The sequence below is a fragment of the Hippopotamus amphibius genome, chromosome 9 (genome assembly GCF_030028045.1).
Source record: "Hippopotamus amphibius kiboko isolate mHipAmp2 chromosome 9, mHipAmp2.hap2, whole genome shotgun sequence".
In the NCBI taxonomy this organism is placed as follows: Eukaryota; Metazoa; Chordata; class Mammalia; order Artiodactyla; family Hippopotamidae; genus Hippopotamus; species Hippopotamus amphibius.
In genome coordinates this window covers 104,079,532-104,091,613 of record NC_080194.1, presented here as the reverse complement: position 1 = coordinate 104,091,613, position 12,082 = coordinate 104,079,532, and the positions used below count along the sequence as shown (strand labels likewise).

General features: G+C 52.6%; 1 protein-coding gene across 1 annotated transcript in view; it reads right to left on the bottom strand.

The window, feature by feature from the left end:
• Positions 1-9,691, bottom strand: part of ZAN (zonadhesin) — a 31,606-nt gene extending 21,915 nt beyond the window's left edge. The window contains exons 1-13 of the mRNA XM_057749504.1: positions 9,523-9,691; positions 8,952-9,098; positions 8,519-8,790; positions 8,265-8,352; positions 7,316-7,468; positions 5,220-5,384; positions 4,794-4,885; positions 4,535-4,613; positions 4,296-4,442; positions 3,474-3,745; positions 3,078-3,162; positions 1,407-2,610; positions 547-727 (exon numbers count right to left, since the gene is read on the bottom strand). Coding sequence (XP_057605487.1) covers positions 547-727; positions 1,407-2,610; positions 3,078-3,162; positions 3,474-3,745; positions 4,296-4,442; positions 4,535-4,613; positions 4,794-4,885; positions 5,220-5,384; positions 7,316-7,468; positions 8,265-8,352; positions 8,519-8,790; positions 8,952-9,098; positions 9,523-9,691 — 3,054 coding nt within the window. The remainder of the gene's footprint in view (positions 1-546; positions 728-1,406; positions 2,611-3,077; positions 3,163-3,473; positions 3,746-4,295; positions 4,443-4,534; positions 4,614-4,793; positions 4,886-5,219; positions 5,385-7,315; positions 7,469-8,264; positions 8,353-8,518; positions 8,791-8,951; positions 9,099-9,522) is intronic.
• Between the last annotated feature and the right edge of the window lie 2,391 nt (positions 9,692-12,082).

Here is a 12,082-nt window from a genome sequence, read left to right as displayed (position 1 = left end):
TCAGCATGGAGATAAGGGGCCTGCACCACCCAGCTGGTCTAGGGTCTAAGGCATCATGGCTGCCAGAACAGGACAGAAAAATACAGAAATATCAAAGCTGCCAGGAGCAGCAAGGACAGCGCCATGGGATGACCGGATCCTCTGCACAGCGTAGCATCAGGCTGCGCCAAAGCGGGTGCTTAACAGGTATCTGTTGTGTGAACAGAGCCGACCATCAAAAACCACACGTCAAGGGACTTCTCTGGAGGTCCAGTGGTTTAGACTCCGCGCTTCCACTGCAAGGGGCGTGGGTTCAATCCCTGGTCAGGAACTGAGATCTCATGTGTCAAGCGGCGTTGCCAAGGAAAACAAAATCATTAATTAAAAAAAAAAAAGCAACACGCTGAATGAATGACTCCACCACCGTGTCACTGCTGCCTGAGAGCTGACCCTTTGGGAGTGTCCCATGGGTCCAAAATTCATGTCACCTGGGGAGCAGGTGCTGTCAGACCCCAGGTGTTTGGCTCACAGTCTCCCTCAGGGGATCTGGGCAGCCTGGGGGCTCACCTTATAGGAACTGCCGTTGTAGAAGCAATTGCAGGAAGAGGCATTGATGCAGCGGGAGTTGCTGAACAAAAAGCCCCGATCGCAGACACAGCCAGGTTTGCAAAGGAGCCCACAGCTGGGCGTGGGGCTCTGGCAGGACGCTGGGCAGGCACAGTGCTCATGGTGGGCATTCGAGGGGCAGCTCACTGAGGGGAAAACAGCCTCCATCAAGCCCCCGGCTTTTCTCCTGTCTCCCCTCTACCCCCCATTCCCGTTCTTCCCGAAGAAGGAGGCCCACATTACTCAGCCATTCAAAGCAAGGAGGTCCCGACACAAACTACAATGTGGATGAAACTTGACAACAACATATGCTGAGAAAAAAAAAGCCAGTCACAAAAGACCACTTATTATACGATTCCACGGGATGAAATGTACAGAACAGGCAGAAAGCAGATTCGAGGTTGCCAGGGGTTGGGGGGTGGGGGAATGAGAGTGACCGCTAATGGGTACAGGCTTTCTTTTTGGGGTGATGCAAATGCCCTGAAATGGAAAAGTGAGGATGGTTGCTCAATCTTGTGAATATGCTAAAACCACCAAATCATACACTTTGAAAGGATGCATTTTTACGCCAGTGAATTACATCTTAATAAAAAAAAGAAGCAATAATAAGTCTAGTGCTTGGTTCTCAACAACTCCACCCCACCCATCCCCTTCCCCCCCACCTCCCCCACTAGCCCTCTCACTCAGGATCGTCCTCATCATTCTAAAGTCACCGTGTTTGGTTCTTCTCTCCTCTGAGACTGCAGTTTTCTACTGGAAGCATCCGAGCCCCCTCTCCCCATCACTGTCTCTGATTTTCAGCTCTTTGTCAGATGCCCCACCACATACCTGTAGGTCTTGGGGTTCTAGTGGTGGCCGGGGTCACAGTGGTCACAGAGGTACTTGGCATCGTGAAGACCGTTGGCCAAGTGGTTACAAGCGTTGGGCTGGGCTGGGGTGTCATGGGAGCTGTGGGCCTTTCAGTGCGGACAGTGGGTTTTTCTGTAGGGATGCTGGTCTTTTTAGTGGGAATGGTGGTCTTTTTGGTGGGAATTGTGGGTTTTTCTGTGGGGGTGGTGGTTCTTTCAGTGGGAATGCTGGTTGTTTTAGTAGGGACTGTGGGTTTTTCTGTGGGGACTGTGGTCCTTTCGGTGGGGACTGTGGGTTTTTCTGTAGGGATGGTGGTGGTCCTTTCAGTGAGAATGGTGGTCCTTTCAGTGGGGACTGTAGGTTTTTCTGTGGGGATGGTGGTCCTTTCAGTGGGGACTGTAGGTTTTTCTGTGGGGACGGTGGTCCTTTCAGTGGGGACTGTAGGTTTTTCTGTGGGGACGGTGGTCCTTTCAGTGGGGACTGTAGGTTTTTCTGTGGGGATGGTGGTCCTTTCAGTGGGGACTGTAGGTTTTTCTGTGGGGACGGTGGTCCTTTCAGTGGGGACTGTAGGTTTTCCTGTGGGGACAGTGGTCCTTTCGGTGGGGACTGTGGGTTTTTCTGTAGGGATGGTGGTCCTTTCAGTGAGAATGGTGGTCCTTTCAGTGGGGACTGTAGGTTTTTCTGTGGGGACGGTGGTCCTTTCAGTGGGGACTGTAGGTTTTTCTGTGGGGACGGTGGTCCTTTCAGTGGGGACTGTAGGTTTTTCTGTGGGGATGGTGGTCCTTTCAGTGGGGACTGTAGGTTTTTCTGTGGGGACGGTGGTCCTTTCGGTGGGGACTGTAGGTTTTCCTGTGGGGACAGTGGTCCTTTCAGTGGGGACTGTGGGTTTTTCTGTGGGGACTGTGGTCCTTTCTGTGCGGACTGTGGGTTTTCCTGTGGGGACTGTGGTCCTTTCTGTGGGGACTGTAGGTTTTTCTGTTGGGACCATAGGTTTTCCTGTGGGAACTGTAGGTTTTTCAGTGGAAATAGTGGGCTTTTCTGTGGGGATGGTGCATATTTCACTGAGGATGGTGGGTGTTTCTTCAGAGGCCATAGGTCCTTCCATGCAGACAGGGGTTTCAGAAGGGCCAGTGGGAGTAACTGGAGGTTTGGAAGGAAGCACTACTGATGTAGGTTCTGCAAAGAAAAACAATTCCTGGAGTTTAGTCAAAATCATATCACCACCCTCTTGACTCACTGGAGTGAGTGCGCTCAAAGGGTAACTTATTCACACCTCTCCTTCTACTCCCAGCCCCAACCTCCACTCACTTAACACTCAACAAACACTGCTCCTAATATAAGTTTGATCTTGCACTGAGTACAGGAAAACACACAAAAATAGGATACTGGCCTTCCCTTCAGGATCACCACTCACTAGGTAAGGGGTCCAACCACAGAAATCCATGGCATCAAAGCCACATTCACTTAAGCAAACATCCTGATGGGGCCGAGAAGGCACAGGCGGGCAGAATATAGAAAACAAAGCTGCGTGAGGACTCAGGCCCAAAAGAGGACTTGCATTTTAAGCAGCACACGCAGAGAAGCTCAAGAGATCGTCATCCCAGAGCACGGTCCCCTCCCGGGGGCCTGGGGTTTTGCCTTACCTCGACAGGTCCCGTGGTTGATCAAGAAGAAACCCAGAGCCACAACGAAGGCAGTGCTGGTGCCTCTCTCAACCTCAAACATCAGCTGAAGGTACAAGGGGGAGAGAAGCAAGAGAGAAATGAAAGTGAATCCTTGGCAACTCAGCGACTCTCCAGACAGAAGGTCTGTCCTCTGCCAAGGTGTGGCCTTGTTCTGGCCTCAACAGTGCAGCAGGGGCCCTGGCCCTTTCCAGGAGCCAGAGAGCCTCATGGGGAACACAGAGGGCCCTCTGCTCTGCTCTTTTTCCAGCGTCCCATCCTCTCAGCCCTGCTTGTGCCCCCAGAACCCGGGCGGGTTATGTCCCCCTCGCCTGGTCCCACAGTGACACCTACAGAGCGACTCTCTCTGTCTCTCACCTGCATGGGCTGCTGATGTCCCACAGGGACGGTGATGGAGCTGTTCAGCCAGTCAGGGCTCTGAGACCCAACTCGTTCCCAGAGAGAAGTTAGGGAACTGCCCGCAGGGCTCCCCAGCAGAAGCCTGAACTTCGTGCCCTGTCCGAGGCCATACATGTAGTAGGTAAACTTCACACAGATCGCACCCAGGGCACAGAAGGGCCGGCTCACCAGTCGGAAAGACTGGCCTGCCTGGGAGAACTTGTCAGCCTCAAGGTAGACAAAGTGACCCTCTGGGCAAAAGAAGGTAACAGGCAGGTGAGAAACTTCCAGAGGACAAGTCTGATGCTTTCTTGAGTGACATCTTACTTTCCAAATGGGGATTTGATGCAAACACCCAAACTCCCCACACTGCAGTCGATTTTTGTTTGTTTGTTTGTTTGTTTGTTTGTTTGCTTTGTTTTTTCCTACTCATTTCAGAGTCCTAACTGAAGCAGGCAGGATCAAAAAGAAAGGGAAAACCAAACCAGCAACTCAGATTCCTTTGTTAGCTGCACCAGTCAATGTCTTGACTGAAAATGACACACTGGGTTTTGAGGCCTTGGGCTCAATGAAGTGTGATGCCTGGATTTTCTGGGAGTCTCAAGTGACCCCAGAACCACGAGAACCCTCAACTCATTCTACCTCTGTCACCTCTACAGCTCTGGCCCCGTGGCAGCATCCCAGCAAACCCCTGCTGGCTGATCCTCACCACCTATATCTTGCGTCCATCACGCCAGCCCTTCCCCTCGCTGGGAGCAGATTCAGTAACTTGTTAGCTCAAGGGGTTCTCCATCTCCTCACCCCCATTGAGGGAGACTCTGAAGGGGCCTGTACCCTGGATGAGTGTATTCTTACTTCCTGGGGTCCAGCGTCCGCCATCCTGTAATGCCTGGACCCAGTCACAGAAGGGATGGGCCTCGTCTTCAAAGTCACACTGAGGAAAGCTCTCTGGGGGATCAAAATGGAGATGTGAGAAATCTGGGCCATGCTCTCTGTTCCTCCCCCATCCCCCATCCCCCAATCCTGGGGGACGCCCTCACCCCCACAGGGAGCAATGCTGACTGCATCCACGGCCACTGCTGGCTCTGGGATCTTTCCAAACACGCCCACCATGGTGAACTGAAGAGAGAAAGAAGGGGCCAGGAGTGAGCAAACAGCCCAAATGCTCAGTGCCCTCCACCTGCTTTGACTCTATTCAGGACCCAGGCACCTGGCTTCCAGAGCCCAGACCCTCAATCCATGTCACTACTGGGCACACCTCCCAAGTCCGAGGAGACCTGACCTCTTGCTCCTCTGTACCTGAATCTGTCCCTGGCCTGTGTAATTGACAGAAACAGGCTGCCAGTTGGGTCCAGGCTGTCCGGTGAAGAGTGTGTGTTTCCGGATGCTGCCTACAATGGAAGGAACCCAAGAGAGCAGCGAGATGACAGGGCTGGAAAATGACTTCAAACCTATACTCAGAAGGATGAGTAGCAGAGGAAATACTTGGAGGGGATTTTCTTCCCCCAAGTGCAAGCACAGCCTTCTTTCTCACTCTTCTGGCATTTTTATCTATTTTTTCAGAACCCCATGCCCTCCCTGCTCTGTAATTCCACTCTACGGAATCATCTTGCAAGTATCCCAGATTTCCCCAGACCCCGAGGGATGCCCCACGTTTCCTCGTCAACCCAACCCTGGAAGAAGAGCCTCAGGACAGTGTAAATGCCGTGTCTTTCTCACTCTCACCCAAGACAGAAGCATAGACCATGAGGGCTGCACCGGGAGACTGGCCATGTAGGGTGTAGTGAAAGGACAGGCTCAGGCAGCCGGAGGACTGGATCAGAGGGCTCAGGAGGGCAGATCTCTGCCTTGGTTTTGCATTCTTGGGGTCCAGGAGCATGTAGAAGCCACCTGGGAAGGAAAAGGCCAGTAAAGGAGAGATTGGGGGGGTGGGGGGGGTGGCACAGAGATAGGGGCTGCGAGGGCAGAGATCCTGGCCCTGGGGAGGCCTAACAGTCGCCTAGGATCGGCGGGCCCTGAGGTGGGCCCACACCCATCACACGATAGGCTGAGGCCTTGGATCCTTCCAGAAGTGCTTGGCAGGTATGGGTGACGACGCGGGCGCCTCCCAGGAAATGTGGCATCCTCTCAGAAGCAGCAGCCAGAATCTTGTCCTTTGGAGTCTGCCTTTTGAGGTCCCCCAGAGTCATATCCTCTTCCTTTTCTTGACCCGCTGGACACAGCTGATTCACTCAAAGCGGTGAGAGCATGGGTCTGATACTGGCCCGCAGGGATCGCCTCACCCACGCCACCAGCTCAGGTAGCCACTCAGCCTGGCCCTCGCTCCGTGAGCAGCTGGTAGCTGAGGGGATGGGGGTTGGAGGGGGTTGGGGGGGAGGGATTGACCCTGCGCGCGCGCGCACACACACACACACGCACACACACACACACACATGAGCGCGCACATGCCTGACACCCAAGGGGTTCCGCCTGGAGAGTGCCCTCTGCCCAGGGCCCTGGAAAGGTGGGCTTGTGAAAGGGTGAGAAGAGAGCTGAAGAGGAGGGAGTGAGCCTAAGTGGGAGAGAAGAGAAAAGAGAGGAGGCAAAGGGGAGAAGGAGGGAAAGGGTAACGTGGTGAAAGGACGCAACAAGTGGCGCTGAGACGTCTGAGAAATGGAAAAGGAGGCGAGGGAGAAGCAGACAGGAAAGAGGGAAAAACCTAAGGAAGGGAGCAAAATGGAAAAAAGAAGAGAGAGAAAATGGAAACCAACCAACCAACCCAACACTTACTGAAACTGCTGGGCACGGAATATGGTGCCAAATACTGAGGGACATGCAGGGATGGGCTGGCCCTGACCTGCTCTCCAGGGGCTTAGAATGAAGATGGGGTGGGGCTTTCTCCAGGTCTTTCTAGAATGCACACCTCAGGCAGCAGGAAAGATCAGAGGAAGGAGCGAATGGAGTTGGGGGCAGGGAAAAATGGAGAAGAATGGCCTCTGCCCTTGCCCCCTCCCTTCAGTGGATTCTCATACAAAAAAACAGGCTGATCCTTTTAACCTGAGCAGATCAGGTCACTCCTCTGCTCCAAATCCTGCAAAGGCTCCCCATCCACAGTCAGTCCTTACAACGGCCTTCAAGGCTCCATGGGGTCTGAGCCATCTTGTCCATCCCAGCTGTGGGGCGACTTGCTCTACTTCAACGCCCAGCCCCCGACCCACGGCTACCTCAGGGTCTTTGCATGGCTGGCCCCTATGCTTAGAATGTTCTTCCCCTCGATAATTTCATGCCTCACTCCCTCACCTCCTAAAAGTTTGTGCTCACATGTAACCCTGACCACCCTATTTAAAACTTGCAACTCACCCAACCTTGTTCTCCCAATCCCCTTACTTTATTCATTTTTTTTTTCTGATAGCACTGGTTATCCTATAACTATATAATTTACTTCATTGTTTCAGGAACTGTCTCCCCCCTCACCCCCCACCACTCTCTGTTTTGTAAGCTGATGCATCTCAAGGGCCTGGGACAGTACTTGGCACACCGTAGGTGCTCAGTAAATATTTGCTGGATGAATGAAGAAGGAGGGTGCCAGGGAAGAGAGGTGAGCCGGCTGTGTTGGGTCTGCCAGGTAGGGCTTTTGGGGTGACAGTGGGGGAAGCTGGCTGGGTGCTCAGAATTTGTTCTCTGCCCTGTAACTTAAGCTGATGGAGGTCTGAGGTTGCTGAGGTTCACCCCAGGCCATCCCAAGGGAGTTATTGGAGGGTGGTCAGGCAAACATCGTAAACTCCTGCGAAGGTCACTAGAAGCTCAGAAAGTCAAAGGACAGAAGCGTAGCCATTACTCACTACCAGGGTTAGAGAAGTCATCCTCAGGCCCCACGTTCGGCACCCCTGTTGACCCATTCTTCTGGACCCACGTGGCCCCAGCGGCCGTCGGGATCCAGCTCCAGCCGCAGGGATCATTTGCAGTGTCAAAGTTGCACGTTTGCATCGTGCAGACTGAGGAGAGAGAAAGCAGGAAGGATTTAACTGTTTCTAAGAGGAGGCAGCTCAGAAAAGCAGGCCTCAAACACAACGTTGTTAATCAACTATACTCCAATATAAAATAAAAATTAAAAAAAGAAGAAGAGAAAAGTAGCCTCAGCGTGGAGTCAGAATTCTGAGTCCCAATCTGGGTCCTCATGTGAGCCATGGCCGGCTTGCAAGCCAGTGACGGTCCTGTTGCCCAGCGGCTGTGTTCCGGGCACAGATTCCTTAAGCTGTCAAGCCTCAGTCTCCATCGATAAACTGGGAACAACAGCACCTGCCTATTGTAAGTTACATCACACGCCGGAGCATCTAGCACAGTGCCTGTGCTCAGTGAGTGTTCGTTCCTTGCGTGCATCTTCTGGAATGTTCTTTCCCTTGAATTCGTTCCCCTTGAATCTCAAACTTCAGCTTAGAGGGCTAATTCTGGATGGACCTGGGGTAACAGCCAGGTCGACCAAACGTCCAGGTTTGCCAGAGACTGAGGGTTTCCCGAGATGCGGGACTTTCGGTGCTTAAATAGGAACAGGCCAGGGCAAACCAGAACGGCTGGGCATTCTGCACAGGTGTCACCTTGATACTGTGTTCCAGGGGAACCTCTCTTTAGATGTGGCTGCTTCAGGAGTCAAAGGTGTGGGGTTGTGGAGGTAGAGGGAAGCAAGTTGCCCCAACTCTGGAAGAAACCAGGGCCACGGTCCCTGAGCTACTCCTGCCACCTGGGCAGAGGTATGAGTGGGGAAGAGAAAGAGGAGGAGGGGCGGGGGCTCACCCTGACTGCAGGAGCCCCGACGGATAGAGATGGCATCCAGAGCAATGTCCACATAAGCCGTGTTGCCCCTGACTCCTTCAAATGTCAGCTGCAGGAGGGAGGAGGGGACCACCCACCCTGTGAGCCCCTTTGCCCCGGGATCCCATTTTCCTGCCCGAATTCAGACGGCCCAGTCCCCGTGCCCCCTCCTTGTCCCAGCCCAGCCCCGCCTGGACGCCCCCGCACCCAGATTCCCACTGGGACGGCAGCCTCACCTGGCTGGGCAGGATGAGCCCAATGGGCACCGTGATGGCGGTGGATATCCAGGCGGGGCTCTGGGTGTTAATGTGTTTCCAGAGCACATTGGGGCGCTTGCCCTTGGGGCCCGTGGTCAGCAGCAGCCTGAGCTGGGCGCCCCACGACAGCCCGAACATGTAGTAGGCAAAGCGCAGGCAGAGGGGACCTTGCTCCCATATGGGGGCACTGCGCAGGCGGGCCACCCCACCCGGGCGGAAGGTGTTGGAGTCCATGTGCAGGTAGTAGCCCTCTGGGGGAGGCAGAGCCCAGGACTGTGAGGCCCTGCATCTCACCAAGGGCTGCCCCCCACCCCCTTCCCAGAGCCCAGGCATCCACTTCCAGCCGCCTCCCTGCACCCAGGTAGCCCGTGTCCACCTCCCAGCTGCCTCCCTAAACCTTAGGCTTCCTCACCTCCATTAGGGTACCCCCCAGGGGGCCCAGTGCTGCTGGTGGGGGAGGGCTCACTGGCTCGAGTCCAGTCCCCATCATCTTTGGACAATTGGCTCCAATCACAGAAGGGTCGGGAGTCATCCTCAAAATCACACTGGGTGAGAATGGCTGGGAAGAAAGGGACACTGTAAGGCCAGGAGAGGGGAAAGGGAGAAGGTCGGCCACAGAGTCAACCTGGGTGGGTGGGGGGGGCGCGGTTAGCAGGATTGCAAAGTTTAGAGAAGGTGGCCACTGAGATTTAGGGTTCAGAGTAGAGATTTGGGAAAGAGAAGCCGAGAAATGTCATCTCTTGGGAGAAATTCAGGGCTGGGGTTGGTAGGGGGCAGAATGACTAGGTCAGGGGTTGCAAACTGAGGTCCCTGTCTGGCAGGCTGGTCTGGGCAACATACATTTTGTTGTTGTTCATTTGACTGTGAATCTTTCAGGCGGGGCTTGTACTCTACTCCTCCCGGGTTCCCTCCACCCTCCATCCTCCTGGGTGGCCGCTCCTGGGAGGGACAGGAGGTCTGAGCAATCCCAGGTTCCAACTCACAGTTTTCCCTTGAGCTGCGAGCAACGGGCTTCCAGTTCAGAGGCTTCTCTTCCCTAGGGTTGATTTGGAGAGAGAGAGAAAAGAAAATGTAATCCTTTTCATTACCAAGAACTGTTAAGCCTCCATGATTCTGAGCTTTCTGGAGGGTTGTTCCTTTCTTTTTCTCCATATTGTATCAACGTGTATGCAGTAAGCCTGTATTTACTTGAAGGTTTTCAAAAAGGTCACTCACAGCCTTCTCACCTTAAGTTGTCATCTGTCTCCTAAAAAGTATCTCCCGTCAAGCTCCTTGCATCACCACTGGCTCCTTCCACCCCTCTATGCCCTTGATGTCACACGTTGTCCTCTCACGTGAGAAAGAGCCAGTTTCTCTGTACAGGAATTCTCATGGGGCACCTAAGGGTTTACACCTGAGGAATCTTTTTCCTTCAGGTCAAGATCTTCCTGTGCTATAGCCCAAGTTTTCCCCACAGAGTAGGATCTGTATGGGTCCTGTGTTGCCAGGTGGGTAGCAGGGATGGTATTGTCCCAACTGAACACACAGACGAGTGACACCTTACAAATGCCACAGAGAAGCCGGCTGCCCTTTCCAGGTGGCGTGGGCCATGTAGAGCTGCCCTTCGTTTTAGTAGGTCAAGTCCTGCTTGTTCAAATCCCCTCAGATAAGCTCTAGGACACCAAGCCACTCATCATCTCTTGCTGCTTCCTACTTGCTGTCTCTCTGTCCGCTGGGTCTGCTCTGGGTTTTGTCCATTTTCTGAGGGCCCAACCTCTCTCTCCTCCCCTGCCATCCTCAGACCTGTCTCCCCAGCTCAGCACCTCCTCCCTCTCTCCTCACACACTTCAGCTTGTCCTGCTCCTGCTGAGTTGCTCACACCTCTCAGGTCCAGGCTCTTCGATTTCGGGGCTCCTCCCACTCCTGCTCAGCATATTCCTCACATCCCTCAGGCTTCTGCCTTCCTCCCAGGGCCATGCCCTTCATTGCTAGCCCGCTTGCCCCTTCCAGCTTTGCCCCTTGCTCTTCCTCGGAGCCACCCCCAGTTATCCCCTGAGCCCAGCTTACCGGGCAGGGACAGGCACGTGGCCCTGGCCCCAGGCAGCGCCCAGCAGCAGCACCAGAGTCCAGACTGGAGGAGCCATGCAGGACCTCAGAGGCGGCTCTCAGGGGAGAGGAGGAAGGCAGAGTGAGGAGCCCAGGCCACCTTATACGCTCCTGCCCCTCCTCGCTTGGCATCCTCCTGAGGATGCCATGAAAACTAGACGGTGAACACAAGAACACGCTGCAAAATGAAAACTACAGGGGCTGAAATTTAAAATCCAGTAGAAGAATTATGCACTGAAATCAAGAGAAATAAAATGAGAGCAAGAGAGAAGGAAAGAGAGAGAGAAAGAAGAGAAAGACTTGGAGAGTCGGTCCAGGAAGCCTAACATTCAACCAGAAGAATTCAAAAAAGAAAGAACGAAGGAAAAGAAATTAAGAAAAACCACAGAAGAAGACTTCCCAGAACAGAAATCTCTTGATTAAAAGGGGTCTAGTACAGTGAATGCAGAGACCCATGAAAGGCATGTCATGAGATTTTAGAACATCAGGGCTGAAGAGAAAATCTTAAACACTTTCAGACAGAAAAAAGCAGGTCACATACCAAGGGTCAGGAATCAGCACAGCACTGGACTTGCAATAGCAACCACGGATTCTACGAGGCAGTGGAACATTGTCCACAGCATTCCAACAGAAAACCTTTTCAAACCTAACATTCTATAGCTGGCAACAGTGGCAAAGGCGACGGAGAGATGGAGTAAAGTGAGGACTGAAAATGCTTCTTGGCAAAGAATTGAAAAAGACAGGTCACCGAGGAAAACCTACAAGCAGCCAGTAAACATTGAAAACAACGGTCTGCTTCCGTCGTAATAAGGGAAATGCTAATCAAAACTACAGCTTTCATGTTGGCAACAGTTCAGAGGATTAATAGCATTGAGTGTTGGCCAGGGTGCAGGTAGATACACTCAAATACATGGATGCGAAGACTGCATGTTGGTGAGAACGTCTTACAAGATAATTTGACAGTGACTCTTAAACTATCAAATGTGTTTATCTTTGACCCAGCGTTACCTTTCTGGGAGTCCACCCACAGAAATACATGTGTATTTTCACAAAGATGTACATACCTTAAAGGTGTTAATTGCAGCATCATTTACACTAGGAAAAAAAAAAATCAAGGTTACCTAAATGTTTGCCAGGAGATGTGTGGTTGGATCATATTCAAGGAATATATTTATATGAAGGAATATTATACAGGTATTAAAAAGAATGGCGCTCCTCAAAAAATTGACAGTAGAATTACCATATGGCCAGCAATTCCACTTCCAGGTATATGCCCAGCAGAATTGAAAGCAGGGACTTGAGTAGGTACTTGTACACTGATGCTTATAGCGGCATTATTCAAAATAGCCAAAAGGTGACAGCAACCCGAGGGTCCCTAGGCAGATGAGTGGATAAACAAAATGTGGTATATACGTAGGATGGAATACTAGCCTTAGAAAGGAAGGAAATTCTGATGAA